A 26,335-nucleotide genomic window follows, 5' to 3' on the forward strand; every position below is an offset into this window, starting at 1 on the left:
TGACTACCCATAACGACTGCCAAGAATGGAATGTTCAATGACAGTCGGAACCTACAGTTTAACATCCCCTCCAAATAACGGTCATTGGTATCCAAAATATACGTAGAAAGTACATACGAACTTAGAAAAGTTGCATTGGCAGGCACTTGCTAGACCTGGAATCAAAGACGCACGCTCATACTTAAGAGATTGGTTCTCTACCCACTAAACCACCACGAATTCCACTAAGTCACCACGACTTTGTCATCATCATCCTCCGAGCCTTTTCCCAATCATGTTGGGGTCGGCTTCCAGTCTAACCGGATTCAGCTGAGTACCAGTGCTTTACAAGAAGCGACTGCCTATCTGACCTCCTCAACCCAGTAACCCGGGCAACCCGATACCCCTTGGTTAGACTGGTGTCAGACTTTCTGGCTTCTGACTACCCGTAACGACTGCCAAGGATGTTCACTGACAGCCGGGACCTACAGTTTAACGTGCCATCCGAAACACAGTCAATGGTGTCTAAGATATACTTAGAAAGTACATACAAACTTAGAAAAGTTGCATTGGTACTTGCCTGAACCTGGGATCGAACCCGTGCCCTCATACTTGAGGTTGGTCTTTTACCCACTAGGCCACCACGACTTTGTCATCTATTTAATGTTTTTTTACGTAATATTTTTGCCACACACAACTTAAATGCGGACTAATTAGAATCACTACTTTTATCCCTATGTTCACGTCTATTGCGACTATTCAGATCTTTGATTTTGCTGACCCCGTAGTCGCTGGCATAAGGGACAGGATCCGCGTACGAAGTCGCGGGCAGAAGCTAGTCATAAATAATTTAGTAAACATGAATAACACTCTTCAACACGTATAAACAAACAAACGGTTTATGATATAATAAAATTATACCACAATTATGTGAAATGTTAATTCACATGTTCACACTATCGGATTACATCGGAATAGTAATGAATGAGCCAGTTTTATATATTTATTGCTGCAAACCAAAGATAAACATTTAAATAGTCAAATCTCTTAATAGTCATGAGAAAATGTATCCAGATGAACTTGATGAGTTCAATGTTACGGTATGAGCAATAATGATCAGATTTATTAATTGACCAGATTTTAGATGACAACGAAAAATGTGTTTCACACGTATTAATTTAAGATTTGAATGTATTTTCTTAATATTTACCAATAATGTTAAGGAAATGATCAGTCATCCGAGACTTTGTGATTTCGCACAATTTTGTTAATTCATTAGATAAGTAAATTATAAATCCGCTTTCAATGCAATATTTGAACGCATAGATCGAAGTTTGAATGCCGATTATATGTAGAGAACATCTTGCATCCAGCTAGAGCATATGCGTTACTTTCACATCTCAGTTACGAATCAAAATGATAAGCAATGTCAAGACTGGCAGGACCAATTCTACATCATCAAGCCTTCACTATTCTACCAAAATCTCTTTAACAACAGTAAATTCCAATGTGAACGTGATTCCATTAAGTTAACACTACAACAATTTGTCGTTAGTTCTCATTGAACCGCTTTAGTCCACAAGTCCAGTACAACCGCACCTTCACGTAGGACACAATGGAAGCTATAAATTATAGCCTTATTTAATTAGCTCCGGGCGACAGACCGACTTAGTATATTAGTTAACCGAGACTATATTATGATGCAAATGTGCATGATCCAGCCAGCATTATAATGTTGTGTTATTTATTCACTAAGTTGTATAACAAGACAAATAATTATTGTTTTAACGAGAACAAGGAAAGTTTACACGTAAATAAATTATTTTCGAAAACATTTCCTTATCAGCTCCCCAATTATAGCTACTACTACCTATCAGTATTTCGTTCTCCATACACTTAAGTGGTATGGTGTTTTAATGGGCTCTAAATTAACAGATCATTACATCCTAGTTATTGCATTGAAAGAAAAAGAAAGCACGCAAATTCAAACCAATATATTAACAGAAGCAAGAAATCACAAACACTTTTACTTGTTTACCCATTGACACTTCATAACTGCATACTCGCAGCCCTTTGCGTTCACTAGGCATTTTGCTAGGCGTAGTAAAGCAGTGACCGGCGCTAGGCGTAGTAAAGTGATTCACGCTAGGCGCAGTGAAACTGGCTCACTTCTCACACTTTCGCTCTCGACGTATTGTCGTCTGCAGGGCGTAAGGTATGAAGTATGACGAGCTTACACGAAGGGAATGCGTTTAAATTACATGTTTTAATAGTAGTGTGTATGTCTGTTTGTCGGTAAAGACAAGAGTATTGAAGTTTATCCTGGTGTTACTAGTTTTTATAGATTATTGTGATGTCTACTGGTCTCAAACTACTGACGTGTAGTGTGACTCAATGTCCACTGAAGATACCTTTGGCATTATTTGGTCATTCTTTTGGCATATGGTACAAATAGGGTGACATTTTAAAATTTTTGTCAAACTTGCTAAATGATAAATATTTTTATTACTTTCCTTAGAAATACGAACAATTTGTACGTCATCTTATAAAAGAAAAAATAGTTTAATTATTATTTTAATATTAACTTTTGTAAATATAATATTTTATCGATGCAGAAAGAATGAAACTATTTGATTGATTACAATCGTACTGTATCCGAAACTTTGTCTTCTGCCAGTACTATGCGCCTGCGCAAGTAAGTGTAAGGCAATCGGATTAGGTGTGACGTCATCACATTGTCACCTCACTGTCACTGTCTCATTAAGATATATCTCGATAAGATTCCTACCAGACTGGTGGGATCTTATAGAGCTGAGCTGAGATGCTGGAAATTCAATTAATATGGCGTTATAATGATTCTCTTCTGTTTGTTAGAGTTAGGGTAGATGATTTTTTAATATCTCTCATCTATATGTGGTGGCCTTATCGTAGACTTGACCACTTCATGAAATGACTCGACCATTTCATGAAATGGTCCCGTTTCATGAAATGTTTCACTGTTTATTGGCCACATCATGATGTGACTTGGGCAAATCAATGATGAGAAATCGTTTCTCGATATGTGCAACTAAAAGCTCGGCTTCTTCATGAAATTATCAAAATTAATTGATCACATCGTAAAATAGTTATGTAAATTGCCCCTAGGGGTGCTGCCAGCGCTTTATTTACGTTTGAAGATGGCGGCCGTTGACTGCATTGAAAATTCTCGCAGCGAAAAATTGAATAATTCGTTTGAGGAAGAAAGTGACAAAAGAGTGTACGACGAAAATAATAATAATATTAAATAATTCTACGTTGGTGAATTATAACAACGTTTTTAATTATAAGGTTATAAAACAAATCAAGAACAGTAGGGTGACCACGCCAAAGACGTCCATGGACTATTACTGGCTGTCAAAATATGACGTTATGGAAACTGCAGATGAGGAATATCTTATATTTAATAAAAAATGCGTCGACGATCCTACTATGCGTATAATTCCGATGGAGAAGTATTTTGAAATATTAAAGGAAGTTCATAAAACTGTTGGATAAGGTGGACGACTAAAAATGATTCAATACATTAAAAATAGGTTTATATCCCAAAGAAACCCATTGAGCTATTTATTGACTATTATTGTGTTATTAATAATAATATATATGACAGGAACATACTTTTCTGTTTAATTTGCTTACTCCAAACCCCATGGAATTATTTACCAGCGATGTAACCCTTATAACTTCTTGCGAGTAGTAGCGAGTGTAACATCCACCAGATACAAGAACCCACCGCTCTCAGAACGCATCCCAAACGAGCCAGCTGAGCGCAGACCTAGGTAAGGTGGGGAAACTCGTCTACCCCTATAGTCTGCAACATAGTATGCAACAATAATGTCCTCTTAGCCAATTATCGGCTACGGCGGCTGTTCTCATGTAAGGAGATTAGCCAACTGCGCGAGACATATTATAGTGCACAAGAATTTGCGAGGTGACACACAGACACAGCTGCACTCACTATTCCTTCACTTCCATAGCCCGATGGGACGGCAATCCAACACGATCGGAGAGAGATCAGGCGCAGGACCGACATTTACGTGCTCTCCGATGCACAAATACCAACTTCCAAGCTGCGGGCTGTTTCGTGAAAGTCTCTAAAACCCACAAAGCGATTTCGGCTCGACCCGGGAATCAAGACCTCGTGCTCGACAGCTGCGCTTGCGACAGCTAGACCAACGAGGCAGTGAACCTACAGGTTAGGTCATTTAAGATTAAGTGTGTTCTATTTTAAGATTCCTAAAATGTTACTAAAGTTCCTATTTTATTTAAATTATTATGTATGTCGGACTTAAAGGACAGGAACAAGTTCTTACTCTTTATATTTGCAATCGAAGTTATGAAAAAAACCTAAGTGTTTTTGCCTCCTGACAATTTTGAGCTGTGAAAAATTTCACAACTACCAGATTTTATGAAATTAAACTCCAATGGGTCGAATTACCTATGCTACGCGAGTTTCCCCCTTACCCAAAATATTGTGGATTTATATTAAATATTTTATGGATACCCTATTATACCATACGGCCAGACGTGGATGACAAAATCGAGAAATGTTGACGATTTAACGATCTGGTCAAATTAACATGAACATTTCATGAAACGCAACCATTTCATGAAATGCTCAAGCTTTTCATGAAGTGGTCAATTCTACGATATGGCTACGACATATACATATAATAAATCTGTAAAAAAACTGTGTCTGTACATTGAATATATTAAAAAAATATTAATTGGGTGGGGTTTAGAAGCAGTAATGGAGCACAAATCCAAAAAAAAAATCTGTCTGTATGTCTGTATGTCTGTTTGTTTGTACACGCTAATCTTTGGAACTACTGGACGGATTTCAATGATTTTTTCTTTGTTGTATCAGTATTAAGCCTGGTCAACATATAGGCTATAATTTATCTTCGAAACTTGAAGACCTGATGCAGAACACCAACAGACCAACAAAACTATAAGAGATACCAAAATGGTGCCATAGCAAAAATTGTTTCATGTGATGAGCATTTTCAGCTGAGATAATAAATTTTAAGATCTGGAACACCTGATGTGGAACCCCAAGAGCCCAGCTTCTCTGTAGCATATACAGGTATGACGTTTTAGCAAAAGTTGTTCAACTTGATAAGTACTTTCTATTGACTTATACAAATTGAAGATCTAAAACACCTGATGTGGAACTCCAGGGGCCCAGCTAGACTATAGCATATAGAGGTGTGACGTTTTAGCAAAAGTTGTTCAATCTGATAAGCACTCTCTGTTGACTTATAAAAATTGAAGATGTAAAACACCTGATGTGGAACCCCAGGAGCCCAGCTATACTATAGCATATAAAGATATGACGTTTTTGCAAAAGTGGTTCAATCTAATAAGCACTCTCTATTGACGTATATACATCGAAGATCTGGAACACCTGATGTGGAACTTCAAGAGCAATACTACACTTGAAATGTATAGAAACGAATGTTATGAAATAGGTATGATGACACAAAACCGACGATTATCCCTTTATACACTATAGAAATATGAACTCAAGGACAATCCCCGGTGGACGTCGTTAAAAAAAGACAATCCCCGGTTCTGTGCTATACCATTGCTAACTGTGGATGAAAACTACTTGGGCTATTGTGATGGGATGCTAATGGACTAGGAATGGGGAAACTACGGGAACTATGGCACCTGCCGATGACAATGTATTAGATACATGTAAAAATTGCAGGTGGAGACTTCGCCAGCTCACTTACTGTACAGATCAGTCACTGAATAGCAACAAGAGGGTAACAGGGACATGAGCGGCTGAAGTGTGAGAATACCTCGGTGGATTTTAAACGCAGATTACGCGCTCCCTGTGGGTCACTTACCACGAGGCATCCTCCGAGCAGGGCTACTAACCCTGCTCTAGCGCCTCCACTCTGGACGGCTAAGCCAAGCCAGAGGCTTGAGACCTACCCCCGTCATGGTTCACTCCGACCGGTCGGAGATGGGGGCAGTATACTCTCCCTGGAGAACTTAGTATATATAGCCCCGCGGGGTAGCTACTCCCCGTCATCAGCCTCAGATGTCCTGCGGTGCTTATAGCTCATTATTATTGTCGTTATTATCTCAAGAGCCTTTATCCCAATTATGTTAGAGTCGACTTCCAGTCACGATGCAACTGAGTACCAGTGTTTTACAAGGAGCGACTGCCTATCTGACCTCCACAACCCGGTTACCCGCTCAACCCAACACCCCTTGGTAAAACTGGTCAGACTTACTGGTCTGACTACCCATAACGACTGCCAAGAATGTTCAATGACAGCCGGAACCTACAGTTTAACATGCCTTCCAAATAACGGTCATTGGTATCCAAAATATACGTAGAAAGTACATACGAACTTAGAAAAGTTGCATTGGCAGGTACTTGCCAGACCTGGAATCAAAGACGTTCTCTATCCTATAAACCACCACGACTTCCACTAAGTCACCACGACTTTGTTATCTATTTAATGTTTTTTACGTAATAATACGTGTAATATTTTTGCCACACACAACTTAAATGCGGACTAATTAGAATCACTACTTTTATCCCTATGGTCGCGTCTATTGCGGTTCAGTTCTCAGCGTTTTGTTTAGTCTGCTGTGCTTTTGCCGTTGAAGTACAAAAATAAAATATATGTAACGTTTCTAATGCGTATTCCGTTGTTTTCAAGTCAACGGGCTCTTAAAATTCAATATCAGACGATTAAGATCTTTGATTTTGCTGACCCCGTAGTCGCTGGCATAAGGGACAGGATCCGCGTACGAAGTCGCAGGCAGAAGCTAGTAAATAATATATACGCATTTTAAGAAAGTTGGCAGTCACTTAGAGCACATTTTTATGTTAGGTAAGACTTAGTACTCATAACATGTAGTTGGTTTGGCATTGCAAGTTTCTATTCGGCATTCCCTTGCTTGCTTACCTATATATTTTGTGTTTTTGTTTGTTTATTTACATACCTGAAACATATTTAGGAACATTCAAAATCCAGTGCAAATGCGACCACTTGGTAACAACCACGAATCAAGAATTTCTTAATCCCCACTAATATATTGAAAGCGTATCATAACACTGGTGCAGTGAATTGGTTCCGACAGTATTACACTATTGAATGAGTCGCCCACCGGCCGAGGAAACAGACGCCCCCGCTTAATACACCTGCTTGAATGAAACTTTGTTAGTATACATGATAAAAGGTAGCTTATGAGCACGAGGTCTCAAGTTCGATTCCCGCATCGGGCCGAAATCGCTTTGTGGGTTTTAGAAGATTTTCACAAAGCAGCCCGGAGCCTGGAAGCTGGTGATTGATACACCCGTACATCGGAGAGCACGTAAATGTCGGTTCTGGGCCTGAGCTCTTTCCTATGGTGTGGGATTGTCATCCCGTCGGACTATGAGAGTGCAGGAATAGTGAAGTGCACCTGTGTCTGACCTGCGCAGTTGGCTAATCTCCTTACATGAGAACAGCTGCCGTAGCCGATAGTCGGCTAGGAGGACATCATCATCGTAATAACGTCACCAGCCTAGCAAGGCTGCTTGATTGAGGGTCCCAGTTTTTCTCTTTATGGGTCTATTGCAATATCCTGAGGAATTGTTTAGAAAATTGCATTACGCAACATGGTGCACTTGTTCACATGTGGTTTCATATTGAAGCATAAAACGTGGCACTGTCTGTTTTAAGAGTGTGTTTATTTATAAAATTGAAGAAAAAATCTCAATATTTCCTCAGAACTAGTCACCATTTACTTAATCAGAACAATTCCACAACTGTGCTAAAGAAAATCGAATGTGATCCAATAAACAAGAAACACTTAACGTTCCAATAAGTTAAGTCGAGTGAACGACAAACTGGCGAACATAATGCCGTGAGTTATTCGCCGCTGCTCACATAAATCTAACATTATGTTACAAAGCCGAGAAATATTCACAATAACGCGACAACTACGATATATCTCTCTTCAATGCAAATATAGGGGAAAACGAAACTGTTCTGCAATCATAAATATTTGAGTGTCGCTATTGAGCGCGGCCTCGCTCAACATTATACACAATTACAGTCGTCATTTATCAAGAGTTATCACCACTGGAATAATAACCGGTGAGCGAGAATCAATTACGGGTGGGTGGCGTGAAATTTGCGTGTAGTGTGGTGCCGCACCTCCGGTTTGAATAGTTTTTATTGGCGGATTTTTACGCGGGAACGATTGATGAATCAATTCACACTAGGGTATGTTTATTGTACATAAAGAATCGAATCCGTTTTTATACGGAGTTGAAGATACGTTTAAGTAGGTTGTACTAATAACAAGGCAACCAAAATGCTCTTAATATTCGCTAAATAGTTTCAGCAATATTAAATGGGTAGACCAATTACCTACATGCTATCAAACCTTTTACTTTCGCCTCAGCCTCTCCCACTTGTAAACTCTCACCCTATGTAAACGTAATGCACTTTCTAAGTATGTAATCATTTATCAAAGACCTAGAACAAGTTGATGATGACAAATGGCGGCGATTCAGGGCCGTGTAGCGATCGGTCACGATCGGCTGTAATCGGCCATCTTCGAGCACTGTCGGGTGTCTTCGGCTCGGCTCGTGAGTTTTGTAGTTGTTAGTGCTATATCAAATGTCGTCGGTTGCGCCTTACTTTATTGCCACAGCTTGTCTCAACAAAATAAGAACGAGGAAATCCCGCTTGCCCTATAACTTTACATCTTGTTCTTTTATAATGATTACAGCATGTCATGTGAGTTATGTGTTTAGGTTTGTTGTAAGTAGTACCTATTGTGGTTATATTGAAAATAATAGAAAGGGATGAAGTTTTAAAGGGACTAACTGCTAATCAAATATGTACATATGTATAGCCAAAATGATGGGCAACAAGATTCATGACACATGCAATTTCGCGCTTTTAGGATTTCCTATGCTCCTACGGATTCCCATAATATGTTGCTTTGTAAGAATACAATCATAGTCTAACATTATTTTTAAAACAATAACCAACAAATCACAATAAAACCTATTACACATGACCCCCACGTAAACCAACATCCAGACCCCATAACTTACCGCATCACGCCATAAATCAACCACAAATAGTCTCCCATACCCCCCCCCTCCTTCCCTCGGCTCCACAATCTCATCGATGACATGTTTATGATCCCGGCTCGGCCTTCATAATGGACACACTTTGTGACAAAAAAAGGGTAACGTTTACCCAGAAAGGTGTAGGAAACGTAATAAAAAGGATTCGGTTTAATATGTGTATTTTATTGTAATTGCTGTTTAATGATGTGAAAGGGAGCGAGCGATTAACCATTGACAAATTGTAAAGGTCGAATATTTGTGGAGTTGGTGAGTCTGATAAGCCCTTTAATTTGGTGAGCCGAGTTCTGTATAACTCTAATAATAAAAAAAAGCAGATAAATGTGCTATAGGAGAATTGCCTACGGTTGACCTATGTAACAAATACATAAATGTCTGATCATGCTGTCTTCTCTTGGTCCCAGCAATGAGGGAAACCTATGAAATGTTGGCTGAATAATATGCTAGCTTGATGTCATTTAAAAATGACATGTGTGCTATTATATCCTGGACTCTGAAGCTGAGAGTACAACCAGGAATAATCCCAGTACGTGAGAGAGATAATTGTAGAAAAAACTTTATTGAGTAAAAGCCTGTCATCAAGTCCCAGTTATCACGGCCGTTAACATCAAAGTCGGTACTTTAACGCTTAATACCCAACAACTGGTCACGAGTAGATACAGTTGTTATTAACGAGTGCACGAGAGTAAGGCTCGATGCTCTCAACATTCGGGTTAAGGATAACCGGGTTTAACGATGATTGGTAATCGGGTCGGTACGCTTTGATGTTTACTGAAAATTGACTGCAAATCTGAGGTTACTTTCGATATATTCAATACTTTCTACGGTTAAGCCCGGCTGTGGAAACTTTTTGCAGTATCCGGATAAAATGTTGCATTGCAAGGGAGTAGTGAAGCTATTCAAAACAGTGAAATATTTTTTTTATCAGTTAAGTAGATTCGAAGCCTCTGGTGCACAAACTTTCGTTTCCTCTGAAAGTATGAAAACTTTTGTAATTCTAAAGTTAAAAAAAATATTGGAAAAAAAAATTTACCGTTGCAAAGACTATGATTTTACTGAAACAAAACTTCTTAGGATACCATTATAGGTCCTAGTTGTGTTCATTATAGAACACGACAAAGAGATAATAATTTAAACTTGCTTGCATAAAACTGTAGACAAACTAACAAAACTAACTACATTGAAACATGGCATTGTTCTCGTCATATTCGTTTATTTGTCGCGAGTGTGCCTCGCGGAGGTTTGAGCTGAAATATCGTGGCGCCTGATAATACTGACAACGTGTGTATTCAATATTTTAAATTGCTGTGTTTATTTAATAAGTTAAATATTATATATCAACTATTAATTTTTTTACTGATTTATCTTCTGCATAGGCAAAAAGCAGTGTCTTATATATATTACATGGAATTACTGTTTAGGTGACCATAATAACTTGTAGCGCAGGAAGAAATAAGAGTAGCTACATTTTTTGGATTTACCAGTATTAAGAAACCAGAACTTGGTTACCAGAAGCTTTTCGGACTGCAACCTATGCTTTTACGATAATATTTTAAGAGTTTGTTTATAATTTCAGGAATATTGAACCAATTTGATAAACCCTTTCAGTTTATTTATCAAGTTTCTATTCAGTTGCCCTTTCTTGACACAGATGAAGCTCCTTGTAGAAGAGAATTAAACGGACTAATTCATGACCATCCTCCAAACTTCCTTACCCAAGCATCCGAGCCACGAGCCACGCCTCCGACTCAATGAATGCTTCAATACAAACTTATTTACCCTCAAGTAAAGAGTTGTGAGTAATATTATCTGGCGTCCATTCATTAGGATCAGGTAATGGAGGTGCAATTATAAGACGTCCCGGCATCGTGCGGTCCCGGTAAGTTTGTATGGACCATTGTTATATGGGGTGTATTTGCATTGTTACAAGTCATCCGGGAACTTTGTAGTAGGAAACTTATCGGTCTTTTCTTGATATTATGAATGAAAGAAGAACTGTGTTAAATGGTAAACGTGTTAAATGTTACCAATACTAGCATGAAAAATGAGAAAATCTTTGTGGAGAAATAAAAGGATTATGACGAGTTAGGCTCTGACTATGCAAGGGGTGACTAATATCTTACCTTTAAGAAAATATAGAAATTTAAACTATACAGACTACAACGTGCGAAACTAGGAACAAACTAACAACAGCTCTTAATTCTAATACTCGACTAGAATAACTAGATCATACTATACTAGAGAGACAGATAAAATCAATTTTTCCTATACCGGAACCGTAATAACCACTAGTATAATATTACAATAATATCGTATATCAATGGAAACCGATCTTCTCAGGCAAGTATCGCGCGACACTTAATACTTCCTCTGAGATTTGAATAATGTGACAATAACGAGCCATTTCTTTGAGTTATCTGCTCCCACCCCGAGGGGTCCAACATAACCCCGAGGGGTCCAATAGACCCCTTTGATTGTATAACGATATATTAATAGCCGGCGTTTTAGGGTTGATGTATGACATCATAATTAACGTTAACAATAGAGTTTTAATCGTTTTCTGATTTGTAATCGTTGGAGGGTTAATTTTTTTGTTCACTTAATTTATGTTGGTTACATCAATTAATTCTATATTGACATTGTTATTTGATAAAGTAGTTTGAACTGTTATTCAGTTTTTATGAGATTTTTTGTGCTATAACGATAAAGAATTAGATTTCTGTATTATTGAAAGTATTTTTTGACATAAGGTTACTCGTGTATTGTGTAGACATATTTATTTTATTAGCTGTGGTATTTTGAGCCACCGCTGTGTTTTTTCAATAGAAATTTCAAAATCAAGAAGAATGTAACAATTCTTGTGCCCTAGAAAAGTTAATACATCTATTTTGGTCAGCTCTGGTTTGAACGAAACTGCCAAACATAAAAAGTCCACGTGTTATTCTTTCATTATTTACAGTACCTTACAAACATTCTTATTACGTATTATCCAACATTACACTTGCGTGCTATAAAAGGTAACACAGTGATATCACGATGTTCCCATAGTTACCGGCATTAGGGCACATTACACTGTCAGGCGCGGTTTATGTGGGAACACCGCCCACGGTCCAATATCACTGTACACTGTATTATGTATTTAGCTTTTATGTTTTTTCGTCTTTCTATGACTTTATTGTGCTATTATTTAAAGAATATTAAACAGATCGGTGGCAAATAAAAAGTACATATTTCGTTTGTTTTGACAAATAAGTCAAAACAAACGAAAGTAATTAGCCATCAATTAGTAATTAGTGTCGTGTAGTCATTACACGGTTGGTCTGCGCTGTGATTGAATGGATTTGAACAGGTTTTAGTTTTTCGAAATAAAAATCTTGAACTATGCGGTTACTGTTCGTTAGTTTGTTGATATTACTTTTTGGTAAGTTGATTAAAAAAAGATTTCCCCATTAAATTTTGTATTAAATTAATTCTAATCTAATTTTTAACCAATTGTAATGGTGAAAGCACATCTATCAGAATCGACCGCGGTGACTGCGGTGTAGGAATCGAATTATAGAATTCTTTAATACAATTATGAAATCCGAATCTGCAAGAAATAAGGATGAGACACATGACAAAATTCTATTCTTTCGCCACCGTCGATTCAGACAGGAGTCTGTTCACCATTTAAACATGTCGATTATGTAAAGGTCCTTCATAACTAAGAAAAGATAGATGGATTGCCTGAAAGATGACATGGATAGGAAGGGAGTGAGTGTCAGAATGACGAGTGACAGGGAAGGATGGAAGCGGAAGACACATTGCCGACCCCAAATAAAATTTGGAACAGAGCTGGAGGAAGAAGAAGGTTCTTCATAAGTCAACATTAGTTGCAGAGCACTTGAGCGCGCGATGCGACGTGTCGACGACGGCGCGCGTGCGCGAGGGCAACCTGCGCCAGAGTGGCGTGTTCAACTGGCTCGGCGTACTCAAAGTGCATCTACGTTAGTTACAGCCTTTCTATCGTCCCACTGCTGGGCACAGGCCTCCTCTCACACGGAGAAGGATTGAGTATTAATTACCACGCTTGCTCAATGTGGGTTGGTGATTTCAGACTCTAGTCCAGGTTTCCTCAAGATGTTTTCCTTCACCTTTTTATCAGTCATTGGTGTCTAAGATATACCTACTCAGAAAGTACATACAAACTTAGAAAAGTTTCATCTACGTTAGCATTAAGTAACTTGATTTCTTACCAGTGCTATAGTGGCTGCTTCCAAAACGATAATTAAATAACCTGAATTCAACCTTTGACCCTTGCTGTTTACTTTGTTTAGCTTTTATTTTAATTTATTTTATTTACTTTTTCCGGAAGCGGATACCTTTTTTTCCTCCGAAAATCCTTTTTTTAATGTACAAGTTAAACTAGATATAAATATGTCATTACAGATGAGGGGAACACGTTTAAGGTGGCGGTGTCAGGCATTGTGCTCATCAAGGTGAAGCACGCGCTCGTCAACGCTGACGACGTCGTCAGGGTACCCAAGAATGTACTCGAGTAAGTACCTAAGACCTTACGGATATCCTAATGTATTGTAGTCTATTAGCGACCCGCCCTGACTCCGCACGTGTTATCAATATTTCCCCACAATTTAATGGTTTTTATTATACCTATTTAAAAATCCGCATGAAAATCAGTTGCGTAGTTTTGAAGATTTGAGCGTACGAAGGGACATGAACTATCCCGCGCGAAGCCAGAGTGGGTCGCTAGTCGTAATATATAGTTTCGGTCATGCTTACCGTACGCGCTTGAGCTAGAAGAAGGCACCAGACCTGGCTGCATTACGGCAACTCTTCATGTTTCCATGTTCCTCAGGTCAGACTCGCTGGCAGTGTTCCTGGCGGCAGACGACACGCCGTGGTCGGTGGCGCCGCTATCCTACATGACGCACCCGGAGTACGAGTACTCCACGCTCAACACCATCGCCGTCCTCGAGCTAAACTCGGACGACGCACAAGACTGTGAGTGACACTCCATTATCATCTGCCTAGCCTTTTTGTAATATAATACGTCCAAGGCCGATTTCGGCTACGGCGGCTGTTCTCGTATAAAGTGATCAGCCAGCTGAGCACGACATATTATAATGCACAAGCATTTGCTTGGACATAGGTGCATACACTATTCCTTCACTCTCATAGCCCGATAGGACGGCAATCCGACACCACCGGAGAGAGACCGACATTAACGTGCTCTCCGATGCACGGGTGAATCAATCATCTATAGTGGTAATCTCTCTTCAAGTGAGGTTTTAGATTATATATTTAGATGTATAGTTGGAGATGCGAGGTATTTCATAAGTCCTTATATCATTTATGTATTTTTCAGATCCATTAAATCCTATTTGCTTTCCTGAAGCAATGTTCAATACTTCTGGTTTTCTATATCTCACTGGCTACACAGATGGTAAGATTCATTTGCATTATTATTTAATTTATTTCATTCTTACTCCTATTTGTGCTGCATTGCATTGTTTCAGAAAATCAAGTTTTGGAAAAGGTTATTTACAAAATACAATATTTGGAGAAAAAAGTTTGTGAAGAATTTTATAACAGGGCAGGAGTAAGTATCTTATATGATAGAAAATTATAATTATTAGTTTTGTAACATGAGTTTAATTGGAGTATCATATACATAGACATCTATTTGAATTTTCAAAGAAACCATTTTTAACTGACTTAAAAAAAGGAGGTTCTCAGTTTGATTGTTTGTATGTCTGTATGTTTGTCCGCAATTATCTCGCCTTTATCTAAAGCAATTTGGATGCGGTTTTCAGAAAAGTATTTGTTACATTCAGGAGAAGGTTTTAGTGCCGATGGAAAAAGGAGGTTCTGAGTTTATTAAAAGATTCTTGCCATTGTTTCAGCTGTCAGATGCTAAGCGCGCGCCGACCGCATACGTGTGCGGCTTCGCTCCGTACAACGGAACGCACTGCGTGTGGGACAACGGCATGGCTCTCGTCTCCAACGCCACTGGCTGGTTCACTCTGGTCTGTAGCATGTACTCCTTCATCGTCATCATTTACTGCATCCCTGTATATCGCTTTATGGGGTTTAGAAACTTTCATAAAGCAGCCCGGAGCCTGGTAGTTGGTGATTGATTCACCCGTGCATCGGAGAGCACGTAAATGTCGGTCCTGCGCCTGATCTCTGTCCGTTTGTGTCGGATTGCCGTCCCATCGGGCTATGAGAGTGAAGGAATAGTGAGTGCACTTGTATCTGCGCAAATGCTCGTGCACTATAGTATCTCCTGCGCAGCTGGCTCATCTCCTAACAAGAGAACAGCCGCCGTGGCGGAAATCGGTCTTGAATGTATTATTATAATATTGGTGTAGCACGTAAGGTCTCTTTCTCCATGCATGAGTTGCTAATTTATCATGTATTATTTTTCGTTTCTTTATTTCTACGTAGTCAAGTAAAATATATTAGTTTGCACTGATCATCATACAGGTCGGGTTCGGAGTCCGCGGGCCCGGCTGCGCGGCGCCGGCTCGCTTCATCGACATCTTCCAGTACTTGGACTGGATCAGGTCGGCCACCGCCGAGAACGTACCCATGTATGACGCCATCGAAGACTACAGGAGAGACAACAGCCATAAACCGTCCGTCTAGTCCGTACCTATTTCCCGTAGAGTGGGGGTATTTAACGTTAAAAGTAAATAATTATTTTTACAATAAAAATATGAATTTAAGCAACTTATCTGTATTTTTCCCGAATTCCATAGATTTTTATGGATTTTTCATTTAGTGGGCCGGATTTTAAACATCTCCTTTTCGGAAGTTGTTTTTTAAGTTTACTGTAAAATAAAATAAAGAAACTAAGCAATAATTTATTAAACTATATTATAAGGGCTTTGTTTATTAATTTACTAGAAGAAATTATAATTTTGTTTTGTTTTTGAACATTTAAGTAAGGATTTAAAATAAAAGGTTGATTTTACCGCAGAGCTCTGAAGATAAATATTTAAACAGTCTATGAGTGGCCGCGAATATTTTACAAAGATTTCGTAAAGAGTTCAGGGAGACTCCCACATTGCGAGCCTTTGTTCCAAGCTAACACCTACTGAATACTTGCGACCACACGCGAACTCGTCTCTATTCATCATAATTAGTCCCTTTCGGTTGTAGGGCGGGAGTATTTAATTTTTTGTCAGAATAGAGACAAACTTAATTTCTCGAACAAATCATTCAATATTGGCTTTTGTCATCATATTTGGGTAAGGTTTTGATCGTTGGTTACGCGGGAAACGCAATATGGTTCAAAAAGATGCGAAAATTTTTAAAAAACTGGTGATTGCAAAAGCGACGGGAAAATCGGCATACTGCGGGCGACACAAAACAAGAAAGTATGCCTAAAGGAAAGGAGCACAGTACCTGTTGTCTTCTACGGCGATTTCTTGTACGAGGAGCACTGCCACAAATAAAGTTCAACACAAATCACACCAATTTTCCACTCAATATCGATTTTTTTATCGGAGAGAGACGTGAGCTCTCGCGCGCGTTGTCAGCCATTTTTTTGTTTGTTATGTTGCACACACGACTCAAGGGCGCTAGTGTCGCCTCTCGCTCCAACGAATGCGTTGAGGTATGTGCGGGAAAAGGAAGGGAATAGGATTGCAAACACGAGTGAAATTACCAATATAACAAATTATGAGTATGAAAATTACCGCGCAACCAATCGTGATTCATCATCATCATCCTCCTGCCCTTATTTTATCTCATTTTTATTTGTGGTCCGCGCACCATGTTTTCTCTCTCCATACTCTTCTGTCTGCCGTCTTCTCACAAGTAACATTAGGTAATATTATTGCCTTGTGTTCCAAATATTATTAAGCCTGGTACTCATATAAAGGCTATCTATGTTTTATTAATCACCATCAAAGCTAACTAACAAAGCTTACTATTTTAGATGACAATATGAATAAGAAAAGACACAGTGCTAGATGATACATAATAATGGTTCATACATATTAACATAGGCAAGAAGAAAGAACTTACTATTACCTAAGCACCTGCAGGCAACCTTAATGTTCCCCGCAGCAACCCAGTAGGAACTTTATAGTTTATAGGTACTACAGATTTAGGCACTAGTTCTACAATCCCCAATGTTCTCAGGTTTCAGGACAATGCAGTGTTGACTGCCAGCAACCAGTTGTCCCCGGGAGTGCAATATGGCGCCCAGGCTGTGTTCCTCTTGTCACCTTGTAATCCGTACCTATTTCATTTACACTCGTGCTGTCCTGAACTGCATTTAATTGATCTCTAATGAAATTCAAGTGTCAGTGAGCTGGACATTATCATCGTAAGTAATGTTTCTATGACTGTTTTATAATTCATAAATATTGCTTTTCTATTGTCAGGAATTCGCAATGTTTGACACTGAACACGACTGTTGACAGTAGCAGCTTAGCATTAGGTGAACCGGCGACCGCAGGATGTTATACTTCCACAACAAACAACACAATATTATTAAAATGTTAGACACAGTACACGGAGAATGTAGCAAAACCAGGCTGCTGCCAGAGGACTCAACGAAAAAGACAAATGAATTTTAACAGGAGCTAGTATCGTTACTATCGAAATGGTATTATAACATTAAAACAATAGTTATAGTATGAATGTATTGATAAAATGCAGTGAATGTAATGTTTTTTTTTTTGATCGATTGAAAAAGTTTATTCATTCATCTACACTGTAAAATATGTTGATTGTAGAGGTAAGTTCTTGTTGGTCACTTTATGTACTTTGTACTTTGTGTCTGAGTATTTACCACGTTTATAATGCTTTATTTAATTATCAGCTCAACAATATTGTCCAACAAAAGCAGAATAACCAATACAATATCTTCACTTAGGAATACTATTGAATGGATGTTAAAACATAAAATGTTACATAATATTTGTATTTGAATAACTATATTCTATTGATTGTTCAAAAATTTCTCCACTTTGGTGGTATCTGTGCCTCACAGGCCTATAGTATCTGTAGTACGAACCATCCAAGTTATTTTAACGGAATGAATACTCCATGTTTGCATTGGTTACTGCTCCGTGTCTATAAATTCACAGGTTTAGCGATTAGCGAGTTGAACTGTAGTTATTATCAAAACATATACCAAACAGTGAGCAGTGCATACAGTCTTATATTGAAGTTTAATTGTAAATTCAAATTTAATATTTTTTTTAATAATGTTGGAAAAAGAAATGCTGTTTGTTCAGTTAATAATTACTTTTTTTGGTAAGTTTTTATCCTAGTTTTGAATTTTACGAAAGTACCACATTGTGTAAAAGGAGCCCTATCATTAACCAAACGTTTTTTGATATGAGGTCGAAGGTTAGATTTGTGTATCTGTTTGAAGCCATCTACTCCCGTAGCTACGTATAACGGGGATGGTTTTCTTCATTTCGTGTATTTCACAATTACACAAACACTAAATTATTTATTTAGTTTATTTATATTCATTTCTGACTTACGCGAATATAAGATTACCGTCTCATCGGGCTATGAGAGTGAAGGAATAGTGAGTGCATCTGGGTCTGCGCAAATGCTTGTGCACTATAATATGTCCTGCGCAGTTGGATAATTTCCTTACATGAGAACAGCCGCCGTAGCCGATAATTGGTTAGGAGGGCATCATTACTGCACAATATGCCTATAGTTCTGAGTACATCCCATCGGGCCATTAGAGTGAAGTGAAGGATACGTGAGTACACCTGTGTAAGCGCAATGCTTGTGAATTGCAATATTTTATGTCCTGCGCAGGTTGTTGATCTCCTTGAATAAAAAAAAACCTTAAACTTGTGCATGGTCCGTTTTTTAGCTTGGTTTTGTTAGTAGTGGCATAAGTAGATAGTGCAGTAGTAAGCAGTATGTGAGAATGTTGCAGGCGGTGCGTCGGCGGCGTGTGACATGGACGCCGAGCCAGTGTCTGAGGGGCTACTCGGTCAGACCAGGGACTTCATGTGGCTGGGGGTGCTGCAAGTCTATATACGTTAGTCTCGCATTTATATCTGATCTCATCCTCATCTCCCGAGCCTTTTTCCCAACCACATAGTCTGGGAAAAGGCTACCAGTCTCACTGGATTCAGCTGAGCACCAGTGTTTTACAAGGAGCGACTGCTCTATCTGACCTCCTCAACCCAGTTACCCGGACAACATAATACCCCTTGGTAAGACTGGTTGTCAGACTTACTGGCTTCTGACTACCGGTAACGATGATGAAGATGTTCAATGACATGTCGTTTGTTTGAGTTTGATCGACCGATTGTAAAGTTAAACATTCACGCCCAGTGCTCTGTGTTTCGGATGGCACGTTATGATTTGAACATCTTTGGCAGTCGTTTTAGACAGAAGTCAGAAAAGTTTAAGCAGATGGAATGTAAGTAGTGAAGCTATAATGTTGTCACCATGTTGGTCACCAGGAGACTTCGACAAGCGGCACGTGGCGATGTCAGGCATCGTGCTCATCACGCCGCGGTACGCGCTCGGCAACGCGGACGACGTGGCCAGGATACCGGAGCGAGTGTTCAGGTTACCACTCTAAATAACAATGAGGATCCAACTGCCTTGTGCTTGCTTAATCTGACACATTGGCTTATTAGATTACCTTAAAAAGAAACAGAATTCATAATGGTTATATAATAGCATCTTCGGAACTTAAAAATTTCCCACCGCACAGCACGGTGAGTATGGGCAAATCTGAGGAGCTTGTGGGGGGACTTTTTCCAGCAGTAGATGATTTAGAATATTATAAAGCTGGTTCATCAATGACAACATATTTGGCGTTGTGTGTGACAGGGAGGAGACGGTGGCGGTGTTCATCCGCGCCACCAACACGCCGTACGCAGTGTCGGTGCTGTCGTACACCGTGCACCCGGAGTACGAGCACACCACCATGCACAGCCTCGCCGTCGTCGAGCTGGACGTCAGCGGTGAAGCATGTGAGTCAAACACGGACTAAGGATACACCAACACGCCGTACGCAGTGTCGGTGCTGTCGTACACCGTGCACCCGGAGTACGAGCACACCACCATGCACAGCCTCGCCGTCGTCGAGCTGGACGTCAGCGGTGAAGCATGTGAGTCAAACACGGACTAAGGATACACCAACACGCCGTACGCAGTGTCGGTGCTGTCGTACACCGTGCACCCGGAGTACGAGCACACCACCATGCACAGCCTCGCCGTCGTCGAGCTGGACGTCAGCGGTGAAGCATGTGAGTCAAACACGGACTAAGGATACACCAACACGCCGTACGCAGTGTCGGTGCTGTCGTACACCGTGCACCCGGAGTACGAGCACACCACCATGCACAGCCTCGCCGTCGTCGAGCTGGACGTCAGCGGTGAAACATGTGAGTCAAACACGGACTAAGGATACACCAACACGCCGTACGCAGTGTCGGTGCTGTCGTACACCGTGCACCCGGAGTACGAGCACACCACCATGCACAGCCTCGCCGTCGTCGAGCTGGACGTCAGCCGTGAAGCATGTGAGTCAAACACGGACTAAGGATACACCAACACGCCGTACGCAGTGTCGGTGCTGTCGTACACCGTGCACCCGGAGTACGAGCACACCACCATGCACAGCCTCGCCGTCGTCGAGCTGGACGTCAGCGGTGAAGCATGTGAGTGAACGACCAACAGTTCTCTTCATGCGCTTGTTTATACAACTTCCGATATTCCGTTCATCGGTATCATGAACATTCTCAATACAGTACTTTGATCCTGTGTACTTTATGGCTACAGTACATCGGCATTTTGAACTTCGAGGTATAGTCCATTGTTTTGTAACTTAAGTCTCAAAGTATTTACGCATTATTTTGGTATTCAGACCAATATTTGGTATAAACTTACTTATGATACTATATTTTTATGCATATATACAAATGATAGCAAATGTTTTCAAGCAACAATATAAATGACAACATGGGACACAGCAATACAACATGGGACAATATAAATTGGTAATACTCTTACTGATACATTTACTTGATTCGATTTTCCGATGGCATTTATATTTTCAGTTCAGCTGATACCGGTGTGCTTACCCCTTCAACAAGACAAGGTACAGGACTCTCAACCCGAGAAACTGTACCTCATCGGATACACGGATGGTCAGTATCGTTCCGTTCATTCATAGCTCGTTTTCGTCTGAGTCTTAATGACTTCTTGTTTTACTTTCAGATAATGAAATTCTGGAAAAAGTAATTTACCAAATACGACCCATGAAAAATAAAATTTGTGATGATTTCTATGAACGAACGGGGGTAAGCACCTTGTCATTTTTGTACAGACTATAATATGTTTCTTTGTCCATCACTTTTAGTACATACTTATATTTCGAATTATTACTCAAACAGGTTTTGATTTTGGGTGCTTTTAAAGACTAAACTCAAGTTTACTGACTTCAGTTTTCAGAGCAGGGCAATATCCCAACTGCGTCAGTGTGTGGGTACGCGCCATACTCCTCCATCAAGTGTCAGTGGGACGACGGCATGGCGCTCGTGTCCAACGCCACCAATGGAGTCTTCACTCTGGTTACTCAATATTACACTTTTCCACCTATTATTATATCCTATTTTCGCTCTTTCTCTCTCTTAACGCTTCCTCATCTACCTGAATTTAATAAATGTTTACTAACACATGAGTGATATATCAGCTGTTATAAATGTTTTTCGAAGCCTGGCTGCTCCACCCCCCCCCCTGGAAATATAAAAGTTCCCTCAGTATACTTTTGGTTATTTCTACGTCCAAAATAGCTGAGGTTTGTATAGCAGATGGGGCTTAGTATCCACGGCCCCGGGTGCACGGCGCCGGCGCGGTACATCGCTCTGTCCCCCTACGTGAGCTGGCTGCGCCTGGTGACCGGCTCCGACGCGGACTCGCCGCGGCCGCCGCAGCCCGACCAGCCCGCCTACATCCCCGCACACAAACTCTTCAGGTGAGTCACGGTGCAGAACGCAAACATACCTCACAAAATTCAATGGAATATCATCAATTTTTAAGAGTCAATTCAACTATATATTGGGCAGTGTGATGATGCTCGGTGAAAAGTTACCCCTGTAGAGACGCTTGTAAACTGGACATTAGTTGTTTGATAAATGCCAGCGCCTTCAGAAAACATTCATATTTTTTCATGCTGCTTGTCTAGCTGATAACTCTGAGAGTAATACTTACTTTAATAGTTGTTTCATATTATTTCAGATCAAACCAAACTCGACGAAAAGGCGTGGAATACTATGTTCTTGGTCACGATTTTATTCCTCATCTCTCACTTAGAGGGTTACCGCTGGATCACTACTATATTAAGCCTGTCGAACGAGATAACAAAACCCTAGCTATATATCCAAGTGAGTTATATGTAAATGCACATAGATGAATCAGGAAGCTTGATGCTTGCGCGGCTATCTCTGGCAGGACGAGTGCGATGACAGTAGCTCTCACTTGTCATGTGAACAGTTGCAGGCACCCGGGGGTATCGGGATGCCTGGGTTGACACTCCGCGTACAACACAGGTCCTCAGCTACATGCAGTTAGATTGGGGGCTGACCTTATATATCTACTTGAAAAAAGGCTAATGAACAACATCATGTGTAAAGCAGCGATAAAAATGGTGTTTTAATTCTCGCACATTTTTATTATAGGTAGGGTAGGGTTTCACCCGCGTCCCGTAGCCGGATGGTGACAAAAACCTTCTCCCGGGTCTATGTTACCTCCGCTCTAATTTTCAGCCAAATCGGTCAAGCCGTTTTCATGTTATGTCGTTACAACGGAAAGCGGGTTTCATTTTTACATATATAGTTTATTTTGTTCGTTTTTTTTTGTGTATTTTTACTTTTTCCTGGTGTTATATCGATATATATTAATCAGAACATTTAATGAGATGAGGTATGACACACTTTGTGTAGGGAACAATGTCAGACGTCCATAGTAACTTAGACTCAATAAAAATATTTCATGTACAGTGAAAATTCTTACAGTTTTTTGTGTAGTTTAATGTTAGAAGCTTTTCTATGTTTTCCACTTTTGCATTGAACTTCTCAAAACCAAATTATTCCAAATTATTAAAACGAAAAACCTGAACTCGATAAACAAAATAATTACTTATTAAAATGATATTTCTTTTTGGAAAAGTAGATAACAATTAAATATTTTATAAGAAGTTAGTATTTTATATCTAAATTGTTGTAGTAAAAAACTTTGTGTCCGTGAGAATTCAGTTTTAAAAGTTGATTGGTTGGGCCGAAACCTGACATTGTTCTTTACTTATTACTGCAAAAACTAGCGAGATATAAACTTTTGTACATTTTCAGTTGAAGAAAAGTTCGAGATATCTCATGATGACTGCAACAAGAGACGAATGCTAATGTACCGCGAGGAGTTTCGTCTCGACGCCCCCGGGACACAAGGAAACATCACTTATAAGGTACGAGGTCTTAACCAATACTAACAAGATGTATAGAATTAAATATTTTAAACTAATACGCATTGAATTTGATAGTTTATTGATTCTGTTGTTTTATTCACAGTTGTCCCTGTACGATTTGAAAAACTTGGTCTGCAAATGTGTTACATTGAATGTAAGTTTCATTCATTTGATTTAACGTCTTTAAGTGCACTGAAAGTAGCCTCTGGCGAAGTGGCTCGGGTGCCGCCGGGGACGTAACAAGCTCAAACCTTAACAGTTCATTTTTCTTACAGGTAATTTGTCAAGAGCGATCCTACGCGTACCTCTCGTTTAGAGAAGAGTTCGACTTCGTATCGGGAACTGAAGATCTTCAAACAATTGACTTCAACGTATATACGTACGGATCAGTGCCCATTCGTACCGCGCCACCAGGCAAAAACGACAAAACTAAAAAGAAAACGGACGATTTATCAAACTATTACCCTAAATTCATCACATTCGATACCAAAAAAGGAACCGTACTATCTAACGAGTTGTATCTAACGTTTACATATAATGGGAAAGCCAGACTTATCTTCAAAATGTTTGGCGCTCCGATTGAAATGACCCCTTATGATTTGGATACGACGCCGCGACCTGTGCGGAGATACCTGGAGGAAGTTGAAGGAGAACATTCCTGGGTCACTGCTCCAGACGTGATGCACCGAGGAGTCGCAGACACATTGGTGGCCGACGTGCACGAGCCGGTGAGTGCGGGACGCCGCCTCGCGACAACTCCACTGAGTGTGACTGTACTGTGCTTGCTCACCATCACTTTATCTTTGAACACATTGTTATACTTACGGTAGCTGTTCACTATGTGTAGCATAAAAACATTTGAAAACTGATATTGTTGTATTGATCCTTAAAATAAAAGGCTTTATGAATACTGAATCGTTGTTTATTTGAAGAACTAAACATTGGGGCCAGTATTTATTGCAAGTCCCAGTGTTGAAATTCCCGGTATCCCATATATCACGAAGCGCTACTACTAGAGGAACACTGGGTCCTGGCTGCGGGATTGTTCGCGATAGTTGCCCCGACCCTGGTACATAGAGGGCTTCAGAAGGAGCATGGCGGGTGTTAGTCAGTAATAGTCTGACACTCCCTCACGCTGCACCACAGCGGGAGGGATATGACGCGAAGTAGCCCTAAGGGTCCGTCCACACAGACGGGGGCTGATCGGCTGCGCGAGTATTAAAGAGCATGCAAACGGAGCCAAACGTCAAGAAAAAATATACGATCGGAGCCGGTCGGCTCCTCTTATTATTTCACACCGAGCGCATTCGAGCATTCTTAATGACAAAAGCAGTGCGCATGCATAAATAAACCTTATTTCAAAAACTATATAAGTACTCAATTTTCAACGTGTTAAGAATTTGCTCTGCTCTCCGAGCTGGTCTGCCTGAACGGACCCAAAGTAAATTGGGTTATTGCCGCTCGGAATATTGGGTTGCTTACTAATTCATAAAAACTAGATGTGTCATGTATGTTGGGTGTTCGGCGGTTATTTTGGATTGCTTGAACCGATTTTATTTTTGTACAATGCGGCGAACATGTATGCGGTGAAATGTAGTACATAGGGGTGGTACATGGGGGAGTACATAGAGACAGTAATATAAGGGTAGTACATTAGGGCAGTGCATAATGGAGTACATAGGGGTAGTGCATAATGGAGTACATAGGGGTAGTACATAATTGAGTACATAGGGGTAGTACATAATTGAGTACATAGGGGTAGTACATAATGGAGTATAGAGGTAGTATATAATGGAGAACCTAGGGGTAGTACATAATGGAGTATATAGAGGTAGTATATAATGAAGTACATAGGGGTAGTACATAATGGAGTACATAGGGGTAGTACATAATTGAGTACATAGGGGTAGTACATAATGGAGTATAGAGGTAGTATATAATGGAGAACCTAGGGGTAGTACATAATGGAGTATATAGAGGTAGTATATAATGGAGTACATAGGGGTAGTAGATAATGGAGTACATAGGGGTAGTATATAATGGAGTATATAGAGGTAGTATATAATGGAGTACATAGGGGTAGTACATAATGGAGTACATAGGGGTAGTACATAATGGAGTACATAGGGGTAGTACATAATGGACTATAGAGGTAGTATATAATGGAGAACCTAGGGGTAGTACATAATGGAGTATATAGAGGTAGTATATAATGGAGTACATAGGGGTAGTAGATAATGGAGTACATAGGGGTAGTATATAATGGAGTACATAGGGGTAGTATATAATGGAGTATATAGAGGTAGTATATAATGGAGTACATAGGGGTAGTAGATAATGGAGTACATAGGGGTAGTATATAATGGAGTATATAGAGGTAGTATATAATGGAGTACATAGGGGTAGTAGATAATGGAGTACATAGGGGTAGTATATAATGGAGTATATAGAGGTAGTATATAATGGAGTACATAGGGGTAGTACATAATGAAGTATATAGGGGTAGTACATAAAGCAGTACATAGGGGTAGTACATAGTGGTAGTACATAATGGAGTACATAGGGGTAGTACATAGGGTAGTACATAATATAGTACACAGAGGCAGTACATAATGGAGTACATAGGGGCGGTACGTAATGGAGTCATCATCATCATCCTCCGAGCCTTTTCCCAATCATGTTGGGGTCGGCTTCCAGTCTAACCGGATTCAGCTGAGTACCAGTGCTTTACAAGAAGC

General features: G+C 39.9%; 2 protein-coding genes across 2 annotated transcripts; both read left to right on the top strand.

Moving 5' to 3' along the window:
* Positions 1-12,511: 12,511 nt before the first annotated feature.
* LOC124642145 lies at positions 12,512-15,908 on the top strand. The gene is made up of 8 exons (XM_047180456.1): positions 12,512-12,526; positions 12,963-13,116; positions 13,559-13,667; positions 13,986-14,131; positions 14,496-14,573; positions 14,647-14,729; positions 15,034-15,156; positions 15,617-15,908. Exons 1-8 carry the CDS (start codon positions 12,512-12,514, stop codon positions 15,776-15,778), a joined length of 870 nt encoding a protein of 289 aa, XP_047036412.1. The 3' UTR covers positions 15,779-15,908.
* A 5,488-nt stretch (positions 15,909-21,396) lies between these two features.
* LOC124642475 lies at positions 21,397-24,427 on the top strand. Its single transcript, XM_047180905.1, has 7 exons — positions 21,397-21,438; positions 21,583-21,708; positions 21,949-22,112; positions 22,376-22,521; positions 23,485-23,597; positions 23,701-23,751; positions 23,873-24,427. Exons 1-7 carry the CDS (start codon positions 21,397-21,399, stop codon positions 24,425-24,427), a joined length of 1,197 nt encoding a protein of 398 aa, XP_047036861.1.
* The last annotated feature ends 1,908 nt before the right edge of the window (positions 24,428-26,335 follow it).

This window comes from Helicoverpa zea, chromosome 24 (genome assembly GCF_022581195.2).
Source record: "Helicoverpa zea isolate HzStark_Cry1AcR chromosome 24, ilHelZeax1.1, whole genome shotgun sequence".
Classification (NCBI taxonomy): Eukaryota; Metazoa; Arthropoda; class Insecta; order Lepidoptera; family Noctuidae; genus Helicoverpa; species Helicoverpa zea.